Genomic DNA, 21,938 nt, shown 5'->3' with positions numbered 1-21,938 from the left:
CTATCTCCACATGGTATGGTATAGCCCTACATATCACACTCCGTTATTTCCTAGTCCAACCAAAAGCAGATCACATTTTCCCCTCAATATGCTAAGTTTACACTGAACCAAAGAACAAAGGGAAACAAAATCATGTAAGAACCACTAGCCCTTTCTGACTGGTTCCCAGTGCCATAATGGTTCCAATTTCACACCCTGCATGGCCTTAAAAAACATAATGGAAAACTTCCTGTGAGTTGGCCTACACATAACGCACCATTTACAAGTTCAAGATCTGTGGTGTAATAGCATTGCTTCAGGGTGAAAATTTCCTCTTGGTACATTTTGATACATGAGCCGCAAATATTTCTTGCAAACAGATATGGTTACATCGATGACCTGACTCACTTTATGATGACATCTTGTTCAAAATCATAGAAAGATTGTACTGTATCACTGGTTTATCTGTTTGGTTGAGGCCCATGGGCTGCTGATCATAATTTCACTTTCAAAGTTCATACTATTTTCAATTGGTTTTTAATTTGACAAATTTTGAATTAAGTATCTTATCCTCTTTCAACATGACCCTCCATACAATGCCCTCCCTCCGCCCACCCGAAATTGTCATCATGATTATAAACTAGATTAATAGCCCACCCCTAAAAATACCTATAGTGCATGGGATATAAGTCAGAGCCAGTGTGAATAAGTCCAATCCTTTCACACACCCACTACTGCTTATATTTAACACCCACCCCTACTCATATTTAATTAAGGGCCCTTGTTGCACCTTCTTCACCAAATCGTCCCTGGCAAGACTCTATGGTTGACTAATTCCCACATCAAACCTTTGTTTGCAGGGGTTAGTCAGATTTGTCCACTTGTCTTCCCCCTTCTTCGTCATATAGATTCTCAGATGTGTTTGTCTCATATCATTGGTTACTAATTATACGAGACGAAAAAGACTTAACAAATGCCTACACTCTGTATACAAGGAGTGTAAACTAAAGGTAGCAAGGAAATGGTGGGCATAGGCAGATAGGCCTACATGTTATAATAAAGTGTAATTTTAGAACAACTGACAAAAGGTCACATAAATACAGAAAGATGACCCTGTTAGGCTGTCAATATTTTATTCTGATGAAATGCAAGATGATTGCTGTGATACCTCATTTGTCAAATCTGTCAGATAAGACATAACAAATACACCTACCCCATTTGAGCTCAAAATTCAGCTTTTTCCAGCCACTTTATACTAATGCAGATTTACATTTGATTTTGACACTGTTGTTCCACCTGATAAGCGGCCAGTGAATGAGTAAAGCTAAATTTATACTCTATCACTTTTGCAGAAAAGTGATTCTCACGCATGCTCAGTGTTTACTAGTACTGCCGTTTTTCAGAGCGTCAAGCCAATCAATCGATACAAGTTGCGGGCGGAACCTGATGTCGCTTTTGCGAGTTGAAGAAATCTCAACTTTCAAGCAATATCGCTTACACGTGAATGCATCAACCAATCATTTCCTATCAACTGGATCTATTTTTTTGCTAATTAATTTACCTTTCTTGATTAGCAACTGTCGGTGATGAATCAATTCAAAGCAATAATTAATTACAGCAATGGATCTTCTAAAAATGTATTTTGTGGCATTTTGAATATTTTTATTGTCGTCTGCAATCACTATCGCCATGAAAAGTATAAATGCAAAATTTGCATATTTTTTCTCTTACAGACCTGACTGAGGAATTTAACCAATTTTGCCAAAAAAATCAAGCTAATTCTTTCTACATTGCAAAAATGTTGTGCCGCACTAAACTGCACTTTAAAGTAGGCCTATAATATATGCAAAATACACACAATTATGTATAGACCCTGACTTTCATTCTTAAACATGTTTAGATGTCTCCTACAGCTGTTATGAAGAGCTATAATTTTGATTTAGGTAATATCTAGGTAATTCCTGTCAGCAAATCTACACATGGTATAAATCCTTGTCTTCTTCTTCAGGTAGGTGCATATATGGATGAGATATCTGAAGACATACCAATAGCCTGACTAGTGACTGTCTGAATGACAGTGACAGATAATATGCTGCTGTCAGAGCTGTATTCAACCATAAATCTTGTTGCAAGTACAAGCTAATGAACCATATTATGCTCATTAAACGGTATGGATGGTACATCTTGTTATCAGTTGGTACAATTCTTATTAAAGTCGGGAAATTTTCAATCCCAGTTTTCAGTTCTTTAATCCAGATACAGAACAGTTACCCAATATTGCACAAGGCTCAGATTGCTCAGGGGTCAGTGTCCTAACAACTTGTGTGACACCATTAATATGTTTCCATGTTCAGTCTGGTAAGCCCAAGTTGAGCTGCCCCATCTGGGTCACGCCACACAGTTGGGAACCTCCCTAGTCCCTACTTTTCGATGTATTTATTTTGAGAATCAAGGGGTTTGACTCTTACATGACTATCCCTTCAGGCTTAACTAGCACTATGATCCACAACATGCTCATCTATCGGAGGCGCAGTTCTTTAACCCCAATACATTTGTACAATCATTGAATGACCTTTGAAAATTTGGGTACAAAAACTCATACTCTACAACTTGAGGTCAAATTTTGCAATATAATTGTTTAATTGAGGTTATTGAACTATGCCATTGGGATGAGGCCATTGTGGTCCATAGTGTAGCTTGTCAAATATGCAGATGGAATATTTTCTGACCACCCTCCCAATTAGCATTTTGACTTCTGAAAATAAATGCAAGTATGCTTGTGATAAGGTTTTTCAAAGTGAAGGGGGCAATATAATTCTTTTTAATCACCCTTAGAAATACATTATTACAACCAAGTCCCCTATATACATCCCACATTACACCAGCCATGTCTGGTCGGCCATACATGTAGCCTATCCAGTGTCTGCATTCCACCACATCTCAACTTCTTGTCCGCAAGCCAACCCTAGCAATATACACCGCAATGAACCAATGAACCTACTAAAATGTCACCACCAGTCATCTGAGGAGGAGGAGGAGGAGATATCTGACACTTGGCTCATCTCTGCAAGGAGTGGTAGAGGGCATGACCTCTATATAAGATGCATGCAGCATCCAAGATGCTCTCAGATGACAAGATTCCGGGAAGATACCCTTCCTCACCGCAGAGTTGTAACATCCATGGTACAGACTTACATGTCCAAGTGAAAATTTTCATGTGATTAATATTTCACACATTGCCAATTTCACTTAATTTAACTTTTGCGATTACAATTTCACCTTATATTGACCTGCACAAACGGAATATATTTGCGCAGTGTTATTTTCGCTATACTTGCTTGGAATATAAAAAGTGCGAAAATAAATGAAGCTTGAATTTTAACACTTTTACATCACTTGTAAGAAGAGGTTTGAACATCTCTAACATGGCCGTATGACCTACAGGTACATGTTAAGTCCCAGGTATACAATACAATCCAATCATACTGGCACATATAGATAGCTTACTACCATCTGTGCATCGCATAATTTGGCCGGCTACATTTTGCTAGCTTGGCAGCCTATACCGGTATCACTCAGCTGATATCCTACCCTTACCATTCGATTCCTTCCTGCATACTGCTTACATGATACATGTCACGTTAGCCAGTTTTAAGACTTAGTACTTATCTATTGGATTAGGCTAGGCCTAGATTTGTCGGATATTGTAACCGGTGTTTTACTATAAACCATGACCTAATTGAATTGATTCCAACAAATCTAAAACTATCTAAAGTTGTAACTACCAATAAGCTCAAAGCTTCAAATTTAAATTGAGCAAGTGCAATGGATCTCCCTATACTAGAAAATGGAGAGGGTTTTTTAACCATCACCTAAAATTTGAATTTACAATTGTTTATTAAGCCATTGAGCACATTGAAAAACAAAATTCCTTTTTGTAAAACAACATTCTGTCACTGGAGTTCAGATCAAAATTATTATTATGCAGTCAAATTATATTTGTGAAATTGGTCCACCTTGGGAATCATGCAATTCCAATTAACAATGCCGTAAAGAGGACAATTTTACCCAAACGGTTACATTTCAGTACATCACATCAAAGCTCCCATTGGGTGTTCCATTCCTTTTTAAAAGGAATTTTTATTCAGACATGAATTCCTTATAAAATACCACTAACAATTTTTGGTTGCCTGATTTATAAGTGGGAATTACGGCAAGTTTAAATATGCCTATTTCACCTGTCAGTGTCTGGGCACGTACTTTATTGCACACTTTTATATTTCATGAACTCTTCTTCACATTGCGCTGTAAACAACAAAATAGTGATTAATAGCATGGTCATTATCTGCTAACTACATAGTAACCAATTTTGAACAAATAAACACAAACATTTTCATATCTGATATTATAAGCTTATCGTGGTTTGCTACATACTTTGACCAGACCAATAAACATAGAATTGATCAAAATAGCAATATTGGCAACTTTACTGAGATCAATGTAAACACACCAGTCAGGGCAGGTGTGGTACACAAACAAGCTTCCTCTGCCACAAAACTAAATAGGGCTAGAAAGGGCAAAATAATCTCTTCCTATTGATTTAGTCTGATATACCGATTCAAACACACAGTTTAGCACATTAATTAACTACTTATGTCTCATTCAAAGTAACATGATTTAAAACAACATACCAGACAACGTTTTGGACTTACAAAGTCCACATTTATTAATCGCATGTTGTTTTATCGTAAAAAGGGTAAATATCAAATAATCTTGCCGCATCAGCTAACAACCGCTTCCTATCAAGTGTTGCTAGGTAATGATTACAAATCATCACATCAATGTCAGATACAAGAGGTTATTATTATCTGTCTTAACTGTCCATCATCACTGATTCTATCGTTGGACCCAGTGTTCCCTGCTAAGGCAGTATGGTGCGCGATTGGCGAAGGATTTGTCAGCATTGGTGCAAAGCTTCTGGGAAAACAATTGAAAACAGAGGTTTCCAGTGACCATTTATTGCGATTTTTGGATACCAGTATCCTAAATAAAATGAGGTAGACATCCTGAAAATGTTGGGAGATGCTACTTTGATATCGCATTTACATTTATTAACTATGATAAAGTTTTGATATCTTGTAGTAGATGATTCATCTGTACACATATTAATATTTACCTTTAGCCGACTGATGATGATGATGATGATGATGATGATGATGATGATGATGATGATGATCTTGTACTTAATTTGCACTGTTCAAGAATTCAAATATCTGTATTGAGCTAATGAACTACATATTATTACAGTTTCCAGAGCAGCGCTACAAATCAATAATCTAAGAATAGCTCAAGACATAATATATGAGCATTTTATTGGCGGCACATTGATACGCATTATTGCTTGTACCTATACGTGCATCAAATATAATGACATCAGGTTCACTGTACTATTCTACTAGGAAAACACTACCTGCTTGCTTTTTTCTAATAATACCATGTTCCGAAAGTGCTTTATTAAACAAATGGTGAAATAAGTAGGCAATTTGATTAGCTGATGAAGAAATTCAAAGATCTCATTTGCAAGGTATATCATGCCTAATTATGGGAAAACATGTCTAGACAGTTTTCCCTTCTTACCCTTCCCAGAATCCTTTGCAATATAATACATCCTCTCATTTCAACAAATGGCGCTCCCATTACTTTGTACAGCCTACTGGTTTCCTTTGTTTTCATTTTGCTAGTCAAGAAATAGACATATTTTGCAATATCTGGACGTGCTCTGTTCACCGAGGTCTATTTCGTTACTATCGACCCATGCGGCACAACATAGCAAATCAGTACAGAAAATTGAAATGGAAGAAATGCATTATGGGAAGTGTAAGATATCTTTTCTTGAGTTTCGACAGTCTTGACATCATTTGTGTATTGTACTAAATTTGCATTTTTATGTATTTCAACCACAAGCAGGTGTTTTGATGTGGTTTTTCATGTTTTTTCTTGTTATTTTTATGTTTGCACGTCCCCTTTATATTAAATTTGATTATTAGTTGTATAGTATTTCTACGAGTTTGCTGTTGATTATCCCAGTTACCGCTGAAGATGGTCCCTATGTAAGTGCATGGCCCGGGTGCATGGTCGAGCTTTCGTCAGATGCGTGTCTAGTTCATCAGGACTGAGTATTTGACTATATGGATGTACAAACATACTGGGGTTAAAAAGACCTTTACTACTATTGAAATCCTAATGAGTGGTGAACTCATTTAAAGGTAGCCAGGTATAAAACTGTGATGTCAATTCGTGGTTTTAAACAGTGATCCTAGGCCTACACGTATACACAGGACATCCTAAGTACGGTACCATGTTTGGTTTCCTTATGTTAAGGTTTAAATCACAAACATTACCTTTGCTATGTTTTGGTTTTCCTTACAGGCCTACTGCTTGATCTTGACATTGATATTATAATAACCTTGATTTCAGGTAAATTCCTATGACATCCATTAGCCTAAACCACTTCCATATTTAGTATAAGAGAATTTGAACAGAATGGTAAACTGTGTATCTAAATGCTCCAGGAATTTATCAACATTGCTCTGATCAATTCAAAAGAAAGATTCTAGAACTTCACATCTTTCATGGCAACAACAAAAACCAATTTCACTGTAGCCTTGAATAAAGTCACAACCTATTATTAATGTGCACATGTCCATGTTTAGTAACTAAGCACACACATACACAGGTGCATGTTTCCTGATAGACCTGATAGACATGCACATTATGGCATACCTGCCAGCCACAGGCATACACCATGTACTCAACTACAATGATTTGCACAGCAGGATGTGATACCATACACCAGTCAGTGTGGAAACTCCCTACAGCTACACATGCATGCATGGCCTCAACTAAGGACAAGGTCTATCCAAAGACTACCAGTCTCCTCACTGGGATCCTCACAAGACATGCCTCTGCCCTGAAGATAAAATATTTCAAACACAAATATGGAATGACCTTGCTGGTGCATGTAGTAGTCAAAACTCCCTACAGCTACACATGCATGTCCTCAACTGGGGACAAGGTCATCAGTCCCATCACTGGGATCTCCTGACACACCCCAAGGACAAGGATCTTTAAGTTAAGCCCCATAATATTGCACATACATAATGGATTGACCTTGGTACATATGTCATAACTCCCTGCAGCTACTCATGTCCTCAATTCAGGACAAGGTCTTAGCATCTTTTATTAATACCAGAACTGTCATAATCTGGCAAGTTTTCTGTAACCTACAATGGCCTTTGGCATGAGTTTCTCATGCTTTCTTCCATGATGCTAGTTTGTGGTCTACACCATAGGCTATCACCTACACATCCTCAGCTCATGACATGGTTTATCTCCCCTATACAATGATGTGTGAGGTTTGCCTCCTGGTGTGGTAACCATGGCAAAACAATTCCTTAAATAGTGTGACATTTTATGCTGCCACATTATCAAGTCATCATGTCTTTTAATCATAAGATATTAAAAACCAAGTTCCACCTGGATTCAATTTTGATGTTTTGATTGAAAAATGCAGATTGCTCAACTTTAAGTTATAAGGCCTAAAATCCAGACAATTGACACATTAATTAAGATATACGTCCAACATAGGCGAGACTGAGGTTTTCTGCATGGCTTGAAACTGGTGTTGGGAGCGGTTGGGGCAACATGATGACCTTACATGGCCTTCTGCAAGATAGCAACATGAATGGCATTACATTGAGGAATTGTGATCCACTTTTAATATCATGGTTACCCCACCAAAAGGAAATACCATACATTGCTATGATGCTCTAGCTTTAGGGACTTCAAGTTCATTGCAAACCATCCATAAATGCATGACCACTGTTGACAGCCCATTGAAAACAAGAAAATTTATTTTGCCCATCTACATGTATACATGTACATGTACATCTTATTTTGCATGATCTCATTGTATCATCAGCACGGGCATCAGCAGAATGTTTGAACATGTATAATGTAAGTGTCTTTGTAGTCCATTGTCATTTACAACATTCTTGCATTCTCCTCAGACACTAAAAAGCCAATATGCTCTCATTCTAGTGACACAGTTCACTGACCTCCAATCAACAATCATGACAAGTAGTGTGCATTCAAAGGTCAAGTCTGAATATTTTCAATAGCATATCGAGGTTTAAATAACCATTCTCCTACAGGCAGATGAGCATATTGAGAGCCTGGTAATGGAGACGTGCTGACTCTTGGGGGGGGACCCCACCATTCAGCAAAATGATCCATTTTCTGTTCGTTTCACTTTTCAGCCACTTTTTGATAATTCAGGCCAATTGTCCACCCCCCCCCCACACACACACACACACACATTTAAAGTCAGATTAGCGTTAATGGCTGCACATCACCACTTTTCTTTTTCTATCATCAGGAAATGCTTACACCTGCAGTGAACAAGAAAATCTCCTCACATGTCACGTTTCGTTGACACTATTCGGATGTATATGTTGGTTTCAAGGTAAACACATTTGCAATGAGGATCAATCAATCAATAAATTAGAAAGAGGATGAGATAGCAAGCACCATGTCATCATATCAATTCAAAGTCTTGGACCAAACTAAAATTACATTTACCAGTAGTGTGTTGCATATTATCTAATTTAATTTTTGACTTAATTTCTTACAATATGCAAAATTATGCTGAAAATGTATCCTATTTTAAATTTTCACTTTGTTGGAAAAAATGAAATAGTAAAGAATTCCTTGATCAACTCATTTTGCCATTAACTCAAGATTGATATTAGCAAAAGGAAATAACTAATTGCACCTCTTTATTTATTTGTTTGTTCCTACAAAAATATAGATGAATCCAACGAGCCAAGTGATGGTCAGAATTTAGTCGGCCATGAATGAGTCCCCGGCGCACCAAACTGGTGTTGTGACTGCCCAATTGGGTGGATTAAAGCCGCTTGCAAATTGATGTTATGTTGTATTGTGTTGTAAACTTTCATCATTCTATTTAGACGTGTAACATGGGTGATGAAATGCAGTTTAAAATCCCCGCCAAGGACGCATCATTTCATATTTTAGATGGGATATACCTGACGGGGACCCAGCTATGGCTGCCATTGAGGTGTAGGAATGCATGAAATTAGATTTGTCTATAGACTGGACTACAACCCACCTCACAGCATCACCCAACAATTCAATTTACCAACCACAAGACAACAGCTGTCAGGAGCGTACTTTTCCTCAAAATTTGATACCCAGGGTTAGCCCTGTTACCACAGCAACAATTTAAGAAGCGTGCAATTATTTTCAACTGATACCTTGAGGTGAAATTGAGTTGGAGCTGGTAATTTCACAGATGCAATAGGATGCTAAGTTTATTTGATGTGTGAGTAACTTAGTTTCGCTAACCCAATCATAGAAGTGTGCACACATCTGACAACTAATATGTCCATGATTTGAGCTACTAAAGGGCCCGTGCCACATGTGAGTAAACTTATACTTTGATACAACTTTTCAATACAAGAGGTTTTACAGACTTGGTTAGATGCTCATATTCAGTGGTGTACCAAACAAAATTTCGGGGAGGATTGCAAAACTGTTGCGTTGTCCTAGGCTATATATTAAACCAAAATGACTTTATCAAACTGTGCAAACATTTGTAGATTTATTAAATAAAAATTATGTTAATTTTAGACTTACAATTTGGGTCCATTTATAAATCCCGGTATTGAGAGAGGAACCTCCCGGAGAACCTCCCCCCGGAGTTGGTATGTGAGATCTTCAATAACTACAGAGCTCATTGAGTTGACTGTAATTTTCTTACATGATGTGTAGGCCTATTACATGTAGCCTATAATTATAAGGATACTTGAATTATGAATGTACTCTTTCACCTTTCACTGCTTTCCCTCACCTGAATTTAATTCAAAAATTATTCACCATAATACTCAAAATCCAGACACTACAAAAGTGTAATCCAAGTGAAGGATGAACACTTTCTCCTGTCTGATCTTTCACTTTTCATGTTTATATATAAACTTTTTGACTTTGCCCCCAGCATTTCTTATAGTACACACATGATATACTTTGCATGAACTGATGATGAACATTTACAGTGGAACCTATGCAGTGGAACTGTCCATTTGCTTGCATGTTCATCCTATATCAAGGTCAATGAACCCAGGAATGAAGTACTAGTATCCCCATACATTTCTGCTATTAGGGCCTAGTATTAGTTCAAAGGTTTGGTGGACTGTGAACTGAACAATAAAGGACTACCAGGTACTACCATTTACCATGGTGATTTCACACAACACAATATACATCAATGAATTTAATAGCAGGGCTTCCATTTTCTATACAAATCAACTTTATTCTTATAGAACTGAAAAAAATCTATTTGTATAATTTCAGTGACATTTCATTGTATTTAGAAATCTAGACAAGTCCTACTGAATGCTAACTTTCCTAAGCAACGGTCTAACAATTACCAAAATAATTCAACAACCCAAAGTAACAAAACTTTACCTAGATTTAGTTCAAAAAGAGCCTTAGGGGGACTAAAGAACTTGTTCGGTCACCTATACAAATTACAATTGCACAACACAAAAAGTTGGACAAGTACACTGATAGGATTTGCCTAGATACTTTTTCAAAACATATTTTTGGCATGATATATATTATTAAAATTTGCTATTGTTAATATGATATAAAATTCTGATCCATTGCAATTTGCAACCAAACTGGTCTTATTCAATGGCGATGTTTTTGAATTGGCCATTTTACCGAGGTCATGAAAACTTTCCCAAATATACAAAGTTATCTCACATCTTTCCTGGACAGGTAACCCAAGCTTGTGCCTATTATTTCACTACCTAACACTATGGCATTGCAATAACATACACTTGCTAGTACTGTGGAACCAGACCTGTTACCATTCCAGAGTGTTTACATCCGAATAAACATAGTGCGATTTTATCAGTTAAACCAAATACTCATGAGCCCCGACAAAGTAATACAGATTATGGTACATACAGTATTATTCAACTTAAATTTACAAATGAAGCTAAATTACTCGTAAACTACGATACTTTTCAATGAAATTCATAAGCATTTTGTGAATCACAGAATTAGGCCCCTCCTATGTGACCCCACCCCATGAGAATTTTGATTGTACATGTAGTATAATTTTGATTGTACAATAGAAATGGTTATCATATGAACACACATATATCACACCCCCACCCACACCAATCACATGAGAAAACATGATCATACACAAATGAAATACCCCCAGCCCCTCCCCACACACACACCCCCTACACACCCCAAAATTGGAGGGATATATATATGTTCTGATAAATAAAGTCTATCAAATATGGTCTCGCACGGATTGGAAAATGGTTTATGATATTGGTTAGCTTCACACGTCTCTATAAATTAATTTTGCACTTTTTTTTGTCAAATCAACTTAAAATTATGTGAAGAAAAATCATCAGGTATGACTAATGGTATACTAAACCAAATAATTTTGTTCTCAAAATTGGTTCCGATCCATGGTGCATATAATTCTCCCCTATTATGGTTCAACCATGCAATATACCGCAAACACACAATTTGAATAAATTTGTACTGGTATTAGTTATGCCATAACATAAACACTAGATTAAAAGCGGCACTATAGTGTAAATCCATTCCATTGTTGGCCGATCAATAAGTAGTATGATACAAGGTCAAATGCACATGCGAACGTGAGCAGTCTCTAACCTATAGCTACCCTGTACGTGCTCCTTAAATACCTCAACACATGTACATGTAGCACAGTATGATATCTATGTGTACATATGTGTGCACATAGGCATATATTGGGATACATGTATGACATGTCACACATGACTTGTATACTACTCATCTTCAGGAATGTCATCCTACTACCTCCATGGTCAGGCTTTATACTACTGTATAAGTGGTAATTTTCGCGAGGATTTTATTTTCGTGAATTTCGCGATTAGAGCTCCAAGTGCGAAAATAACACCTCGCGAATATATGCAATAATGTATTACAAGTATAGTGAAGGTCTGGGCAATCGCGAAAATAACAATCGCGAAAATGTATCTCTCACTCCAAATCGCGGAAATAACTGTACGCGAAAATTACCACTTATACAATTCCCTATCTGGGAAACCAATTACGACCTTGGATGAACTTGATATCATAATGACTGCTCTATTTCTCTGAAAAAATATTTGAACATTCTTTCATAATTTATCATAATACCAATGTCTTTCCCCATAAACTTTCAGCACAACCCACACACAAGATTTCTGAAATATTTTGAATATGATTTGTAATTTTAATGGCAAATCAGATGACATAAAAATCGCTTGAAAAATATAGATTTTGATACCAAAAAATGTAAAATTAATATCTTAACAATTGTGGCGAGAGTATCAATACATTATATTGATCTAAATTTTTGACCCACCTCTAATTACTAACACAATTGCTATTTTTGGTCACTATTTTGACACTTCCAATCAAACAAAACAGATTCATTAACTGAGATTGTGTCAGAAAAGTTAGTGGAAATTTGTTTAAATTGGTATCTGCTACTCTATAAGTGTGGTATGGGCAATTCCAGTTAAAATCCATACACCCCCTATGGAAGACATGTCCTTAATCTTCTACACAGGGAGTGTCAATTTCAAATGGGTGTGATTCCATTTGAAATCTACACTCCCTGTGTGGAAGATTAAGGTCCTATGTTCCATATGGGGTGTAAGGATTTCAACTAGAATATCCCCATATGATGGGAACTCCTATGCTAACAGGTTTGTATTATACTTAAAATTAATAACATCCTCGTAGCGCTGTTATAACCAGCCAGTTATTCTAAATCAAAGGGTGTGTTTAATTCTGTATTTAGTCATTCATTTATGTTGGTTTGTAGAGATACTGTTTTTGAACTCTGTAGATAATTTTAACTCATAAAGAACTTGGAGAATTAAAGATATCCCGTCTTGATTAAATCAGCGAACCATTTGGTGCATCAATTGGTAAATCAAGAAACGTAATTATTGTAATTATTAAATCAGCGAAGCATTTGGAGCATCAATTGTTAGGCCTATATCAAGAAATGTAATTAGGGTGATGTTATTAAAATGGGTCATCAGGTTATTTTTAAGGATTTGCTTGTCTGTTTTCTCTCAAGTTTCATTGCATTGTGAAATGAATCACATAGTAAGTTATTGCAACATTAACGAGGGCATAAGGATTGCACCTGGAATAATTTTGCATGGTCTTGGAATGTTCAACACACTTATCCAAATAAATAATAATATAAAAATGAATTTTGCTACATTTTTGGCCTTAATTCAAAACCCAAAAGACTGGGAATTGAGCAATAAGTCAATTTGAACATACAAATCATGGTATAATGTTGAACATTATTTTGGAATTCCAACTGCCTTTTATTATCATAAACCAGAAAAAAATGTGTCTGCTTTATTCATTACAGGTGTAAACTAGTATGAACCAAAGATTACAAAGTTTTACGAATAACCTAAAAATTGTGGGTTCATCCCTTCAAGGTCCCAATACACTGGCACATTTCCTCATAGTTATTTTTTGAACTTTATTCCGGAAAAAATTTTGTAAGAAAAATTGGAAGAAATACTTTTAAAATGACCAGTGACCACCCTTAAACTTCACCAAAACTCGGTACATTGCCATCTCTTAGTTTGGCAAGTTATGGATTTAAAATTTAAATTTAAGAAACTTATTATCTAACTTTATGATAAACTCTTCTATCTTCAATAAATCCCATCACTGCTGATAGTTTGAGCATCAATTGGCGGATAATATCCTGCAGGATTTAATGGATCACAAGGCATAGGAAGAGGTGGATATGGGGGAATTACAGCTTATATAAAGGTTTCCTTCTCAACCTAAGACCTTGTCAAGCTAACTCCATGTTATTTAAGGTACGCCTAATGACAAAATTTGCTCTAATTTGCTTTATCAAGTATATAGTATGGCAATATTTTCCTTTTTTAAATAAATTCCTGAATACAAGTCTTGCATGATACCAAATATTATACATAAGCTTGCATTCTTTGTAATTGACTGTTCAGGAACAGGAGGAAGACTCTATTCCCTCTCCCATTCTGACCTTGGCCTCCTTCATCTTGTAGTAGTCCCTTGACAGATTTTGCCCCAGTACCCTTCCCCGATAACATCCCTTGGTCACAAGGCTAATTGTGAGGGGACAACACAGATTAGTCATTACAGTGCTTTGATATTACCAATTAAAACATATTTTTACCATATTATATTTTGTAACGAGATATCTGGTGTTACTCATTGTAATTCATCCTTTTGCCAGTACATCCCTTTTATAGGGATTTTATATATTTCATTTACTGCAGAAAGGTTAGTTTTTAAAGTTTGAGCAACCTTAGATAAAATGTTGATAATTTTTATGTCATCACAATGTTTGATTGCCAGTCAGACGGAATCTAAATCATATATAGGGCCTATACAACAATTTGTATGACTCAACTTGATAATTATAAAGTTCAATGAGATAAGTACATATGTAGACCACAAGCCTCATTCAGATACAAATAATGCACTAAAGGTCCGTTTATACTTCCACCGCATTTGTGATGCGTTGCTTTGTGATGCGGTGCGTTGTCGCACTGCATCGTACTGCAAACTATATAAGGTCCGTTCATACTACCACCGCATTTGCGATGCGTTGCTTTGCGATGCCGATATATCGATTAATTTTTACCGCAACTCGTCGCATTTCCAAGTTAAAATGTATTTAACTTTATTGCGATATCGCAATGCCGTAGTTTGCAGTACGATGAAGTGCGACAACGCACCGCATCGCAAAGCAACGCATCGCAAATGCGGTGGTAGTATGAACGGACCTTTAGGCCTCAAGAGCATGCAACAAAAATTTTACAATTCGCTCATTGAAACTTCATCAATCTAAATTAATCATTCCACCTCCCCCTCAAAACTCTGCAGAACTTCCACAAAAAGCAAAAAGAAAACCTGTCCCGGACGTTCAGTGTCCTATAAACACATCATGACAAATTATTTTCTTTGTTTATTTGTGCCAATAATATATAAACATATGTAGTATAGAATTGTAATAATTATAATATGGATAAACAAAAAACATGAAACATTTAAAAGTTGGTCTTCAGCAAAAAATTTGAATATAAATGGGTCATTGGCATTTCATTGACATTATTCTAAATGCACTTTTTTCTTTTTTAAGGCAAGATATAAACATTCAACAGGGTTTTAGGACAACTGGCAAGACTTAAAGGCCTACCAGACACCGATGACTAACTCCACACAGGCATTAAACATGCATCATAGTAAGATACATTTTATAGTATCAAATTTGTCATAACGATTTCATACTGTACTTCACCCGAAAAAAATAACAATTTTCTCTAATTCCGTTTCCATTTGATTCCATTTGAAACAACAATTAAGTGAAATCTGTCCAATTTCAGTATTACAGAGACATTGAGCAGATGACGATATCCACTTAGACGCCGCCGGTAGAAACCTAAAACGAGGAAACTTGTGTATGCTTAGTCATACAGTCACAGGCCTTACACCTGGATTTATTTAAGTAAACGGGTGATTAGCAAAAGAAAAAAACATTTGAAAAGGGATATTAACTTAAAGATGAACTAAAATAGGCAGGAGAAGTGTCCATTCTGTATTCTGTACCTCAAGACTTCAACTATTCTATCAACTCTCTCCACTGTCGACTGCAGACGACAAGTTTCAAATATTTTTTACAAATTCAAAAATTTCAGAAATTGTAAATTTTCATGACCATATTTGGAATCAGTATGCAAAATGCATCAAAATGAGTACAAACAAGCCTAGTATTGGTTCAGAGGTTCTTGAGATAGCCCTTGATATTTTGAGAAAATATCTCAAAACTTGGATGTTTTATGTTGAAACTATGGCTAGCACATAATGCATTAATAGACCTCATTATTAAATATATACCTTATTAGGAGCCAAAATACTCTCATATCCAGTGGCAGAGTTCATTAACCTTTACTTAACTATTTTAACTCAAAATTTGACCTCAAGTTGTCGAGTGTGGGTTTTTGTACCCATACATTCAAAGGTCATTCTATGCATTCACAAACATATTGGGGTCAAATAACTGTGTCTTCATGGATGAGAATGTTTTGAGATCCTAACAGTAATAATTATTTCTTTCAGTTTTTATGCAGCACCTGCACCTGCACTGCTGAAAGTATTGAATTGTATTCAAAACTGCACTTCCCTTAAAATAGGTTCAGGGAAATCATACTTTCTTCCTGTATCAAATTTATGTATTGTCTGGAAAATATATAATTTCTCATTGACTTTATCTGTAAGGTGTCAAAATGTTCTTACATGTATTACAATTATTCATATAGTGATGAAAAGTCCTAACCCTGCTTTCCTGTATTATGTACAATACATGTTCAAATGAAAGGACACGTTTTGTAAAGTCACTTTTAAGTGAATGGTTGTTAAAGTAAGGTTGTATTATTTGATTTAAAATGTTTGTTAGTGCTTAAATTTGTTAAATATCAACACCAGAAATACATAACCAAAACTATTACTTTTGTTGTCTGCAAGTGTGTTATTTTTAACTCAGCTCTAATTTGCTTATCCTGACCAATCTCTAGATATCATAGCCTATTTTATACCATCTTATTCTAAATTTACCAAGAAACACAACCAGCTCCTAATAAATAATTGCAACCCAGGCATTCCATAGTCTCCACCAAGTCAGACCAAGTTTACATCAAAACCCTTAAAAATGTAAATTTTAATTTCATCTCTTAAGGAAGACATAAGTGCATCATGCTGTCTCACTTAACAACCAACATCATCATGATCATCTTGACTTAAGTTAAGCCATGCCATGATATGGCGGCCCGCGATGGACAGATGAGCACTTCTTAGAAAGTGATGGTTTATATTTATAGCTACGGTAACCTTATAGGGTCACCTACCACATGGGGAGTGTCTACAGGTGTAACAATAATATGTTGTAATATCATATTAGAGGACAGAGCCTGCCTGCTGGAGTATACTTAGCGATATGATTGGAAGCTTATCTATGAGTATGAGTAATGGTTTCACAATCTACACAAAGCCTTGTCCGTATCTAGAATAAATTCATATTTCCACAGAAATCAAATTTACATTAAATTATAAAATTAAAATAAAACAGTAAATAAGCATTAAGGGGGTACTACACCCCTCGATAAATTTGTGTCTATTTTTGCATTTTTCTCAAAAACTAATAACACAGTGGTAACAAAAGTTATGTATATTAAAGGGGCATGGAATCCAATTACTACACTGGAATTTCAGTGACCCAAGACAAGCGGTTTGTTATTTATGATAAGAAATAAGGTACCGCTAGGATGTACCTCGTTTCTTGTCATATATACTGAACCGCTTATCTTGAATCACTGAAATTTCAGTGTAGTAACTGGATTCCTTGCCCCAATAATATACATAACTTTTGATACCAGTGTTTTATTATTTTTGAGAAAAATGCAAAAATAGTCACAAATTTACCACAGGGGTGTAGTACCCCCTTAAGCAACATTAAATCTTCCGGTTTTTGAATTAATTATTTATAATGATGACACATATCATTAATGATATTATCGTGCTAATCTAAGATAAATTCATATTGTTTTACAATATTTACATTTCAGAATACCCGATGACGAATGTGTTCTGTGAAATATCTTTAGAAGTTTTATTTACAAAATTTCACAATATAGATAAAATCCTTTATGTCATGTACAAGGCTATCTAAAATAAAATTCACACTGTGTCCATTATATTAAGCTACCTAAATTGTATAGTATTTACACTAGACCTATATTGAGCTCTACTGCAAGATTATCTCCAACTGCTGTTCCATTTTTCTAACCCAGTTAAGTATTTTAATACTTCACTTATAAAACAAGATCAGTTGAACAGTTTAACCAACTACTTATGCATTAAAATTGTTTAAACATCCCATGTTTTCAATCCAAATTATCCTCATTCAGTTCAAATTCACTCATTTCTATCTTGTCATGTCACACACATAATTTGTCATAATTAGTAATCAACCGTTTAAAATAATAATAACACTAACCCTAACACTAAAATCTAAATGAATATCCTACAATACACAATGTATGGGTGTATTTGTAATATATTTTCAACGTAAGTCAATACTAATACAGGTTAATACAAGTGTTGTATCATAATACAGTGTGAATGCAGATTGGGCCATCTGGTGTGAGTTTCCTATCTCATGGAGACATAATGTATATCATAATATCAGATAATTAAAATCAATTACCAGTCTAATATCAAATCACAGTGAAAACACATGTTGTCCCTATTCATCCTACAGTGCATGTATGAAGATTTCTATTGTATTCCATAGTGTAATTACACTTGTGCAAAAATTGGGTTTAGTTTAGTAATGAATGACTAACCATAAATCAGTGGAATGGATTAAAAACAATGATGGTATAAACCACCCTACTCTCATCCACCCAAAAGCAATTACAAGTCAACAACATATCATTCCTGATTTATATGTGGCCATGTGATTGGGAAATTAATAATTTTACTGATTTATCATAAGCTATCATATATCATTATTTTATGATAACAATTCTACAATACAGATTACCACCATACCTACTCTAATCCTAAATTTCTACAATAAATAACCCTAGTCCTATAATAATCCAATCCCTAACCATAACCCAGAAAGCCTAATGGTCCGCCACAACTTAACATTCATAAGTTTTAATTTTTACATATATTCAAGATTTGTAGTGGGGTAAAACTAGTTTTATGCTCATAATGAGTGCATATAATATTGCACACAAACCCCTTCTCATCTGAAGCTGGTTTTCCCTTTTAAAGGGAATTTTTTTTATTGATATAGGCACCTGTGATTCAATACAAACATTGCAGCATTTACAATGTTTACTGTGATGCTTCATTATAATCTAATGTGCTGATAATGATCAACTTTTCATGACTCGCTGAAGTGGTTATCAGACAAACAGTAAATAGAATGGTTACATGGTCCAAATAGCTCCAGCATGTATCAGTTTATATGAAATGCTTAATTACGGATGTTTACGTACATTTCCCGCCACATTTAACCGTTAAGGTAACATTACATATGCTTTGATTTTAAGGCTCTTCGGCTTGGCTTGGCTTGCGTGAACATTTTAAACTGGATAAAACTGAATTGAAATAAGTAGGTCTACAATGGTCTATGTTGGAAATTTTATTTGAATTGAGCGAAACTAAAATCAAGCAAGATATAAAAAAATATATATATATTTTCCTTGCTAACTGTTAGGAATGAACTTCCTACATGTATATATACCCGGTCCCCGCACTCCGTGCATCTGCGGGTATTCATGCTTGTCGGTGAACTTTAAAAACATCCCCTTTTGCATCTCATTTCGCGAAGTTTTTAGGGAAAACACCCCCTTTTTAGCGATTTCATGAATTATTTACCCTGCGATAATACCCTATTTTCGCTAAAACACTAACGATATTCTAATATACCCTTTTCTGGCCGAAACGCGTAGGCTGCTCGATGAAAATACCCTTTTCAATTTCATGAACATGTGGTTTGAAAAAACACCCCTTTTTTGTGTGTTTCGCGAAACACGTTTCTTCATCTGAAAACACCCCTTATTTCGCGAAATTTTTGACGAGCATGAATACCTGTGGATACACGGAGTGCGGGGGCCGGGCATGTATACACGGATTTCAGACTTATATAAAGCAATTGTGTACCTACTAGTGTACCACTGTCCTAAAAATGGATTTGCACAAGTAATAAATATCTAATGGCATGGCATTGCTTTGTTCTTTCTTTTTCATTTTTTTAAAAATAAACAGTGACCCTTTAATAAACATGTAGACCTATTATGTGACTCATGTTTGCTGCAATTTAGCTGCAACCTGTGGTGGTATGTTGAATGATAAATTATACAAATAATTTATATGACCAAACTTTTCCTTTTCTAGTGAAAATTAATATATATTTTTTACCTCAACACTCAACAATTCAGTGGGTGAAGTTGACCCTAGCCACTAGAGTCCCATTCTATGTGTTATGTAGAGGGGCGTATTAGAAGCTTGACTATTTATTTTATTAACAACACTTTACTAATAACCACCTGAACCTTTGCCTTAAAAGTTCACAGTCTGGTGAAGTGAATTGGATGAAATCCAAAGCACTTCAAATTATAAAATGTCTGAAAATAACTCTCTAGGGTCAATGCTCAAAATTGTTGGTTTATCATAAATTAAAATATATAGGGAATACCTCAATTGAATTGATATATCCCAACTACCCCTACTCTCCCCATAGTTAGGTTAGCCCCTCCCCCTTCCTTCCCCATTCTCCGGCCCCATTCCCAATAGTAGCAGCACCAGGAATTTTATTCTAGAGGAAGTAGGCAATGGGGGAGGGGGTGATAAAAGTGAAATGGGGGGGGGGGGGGGCATTTGCCAAAATTTCATCATTTCAGCCCAAAATACTGGGATTTTCAGTGATTTTTTGTACTGGGGAATCAGGGGAATAAAGCATAAGTTTGGGGAGAAATGTCCCCACCCCCCACCCCCTCCACTCCCTTAGCACCTGATTCCCAAATGGAACAAACCTCCCATAGATGTTTTCAAATATAGCCATCAAATTCAACAGGTAGTTTTTTGCACACATAGGCCTATTTAATTTTTCTTTTATAAATAAAAATTCATCACATTCAGATTTTTTTAAATAATTTTTTTAATATATACATAGGGCCTATATGGATTCACTTAATTTTTGCAATAATAAATGGTAAAATTACAGATAGGCCCTATATGAACTCAAATGAGCACAAAATTGCCTCTCATTGTCAAAACCTAACAAAAATGTGTCAATTTTTTTTAAATAAAATGCCCCAAGAAAAAAAAATATTTTAAAATTCCAACATGCTGTATGACAGGCAACAAGTGTCTAGGAGGTCTGAAGAAACCCTACAGCCCCATTCCAACACACAAGCTGCTTTACACCGTATCTATGGTGATTCAGGGCATAATACTGACCCGAGTCATTCCCGTACCTCGCACACTGAGCACTCGCTACATGTTAATATTTACCAATTGAGCTACTCATGCGTGCAGGTGGCTGCTAAATGCATACACTGGGAATTTACATGAAATCATGGTCGTGACACTCGGCTATATTTACAAAATAATACACATGGAATGTTAAACTTACCTATGTTGACAATTTTGATGTTCTCTCGCTCCAGGAAGTTCAAAACCAATGAGACATTTTCCAATTTCATGGATCGAAACGTAGGCCTCTTGTTGAATCGGGGAATTCTTTTCTGCGATAACACTTCAACCAGGGCTATCAACCTCAACCCGTCGCTTAAATCGGTTTCCAAACTTCCTATGTGCTTCTGGACGCATTTTAAATGCTCGTTACACCATCTTGTGAAGGTATTTTGCTGGATTTTCTTCCACGGAGCATCGTCCGCGAGATCTCTCTCTGCAAGCGGCATCTCTTCGTCTTCCTCAAGTTCACGCTTCTGCACCAACTCGCCCTCTGAGTCGTATTCTTCCTCTTCCATATTCAGCGTGGCCTTTGTACCCGGGAATCTGTAAATGACATAGCGGAAGTAAAACGTCATCCATTGAAAATACACAGTGGTTTACAAACTTGTGGGAGGGACAAACTCGAGTTGAGTATTATAATTGAGACTTTTGGGGAATGTTTATGCATATAACTGTGGTTGTAAACAAGTGGGCGTGAATGTTACGAGATAACCCATGTGGTCAGTTGTACATGTTGGCGA

At 35.9% G+C, this 21,938-nt stretch overlaps 1 protein-coding gene across 1 annotated transcript in view; it reads right to left on the bottom strand.

Moving 5' to 3' along the window:
• The window catches only part of LOC140148320 (filamin-A-like), a 204,290-nt gene that overhangs the window by 157,922 nt on the left and 24,430 nt on the right, over nucleotides 1–21,938 (bottom strand). Inside the window, 1 exon segment of the mRNA XM_072170228.1 lies at nucleotides 21,356–21,741. Within this exon segment, the coding sequence (XP_072026329.1) occupies nucleotides 21,356–21,741 (386 nt within the window).

The sequence above is a fragment of the Amphiura filiformis genome, chromosome 3 (assembly GCF_039555335.1).
Source record: "Amphiura filiformis chromosome 3, Afil_fr2py, whole genome shotgun sequence".
In the NCBI taxonomy this organism is placed as follows: Eukaryota; Metazoa; Echinodermata; class Ophiuroidea; order Amphilepidida; family Amphiuridae; genus Amphiura; species Amphiura filiformis.
Note: the sequence above shows the minus strand (reverse complement) of the source record. Positions and strands in the feature narration are given on the sequence as shown.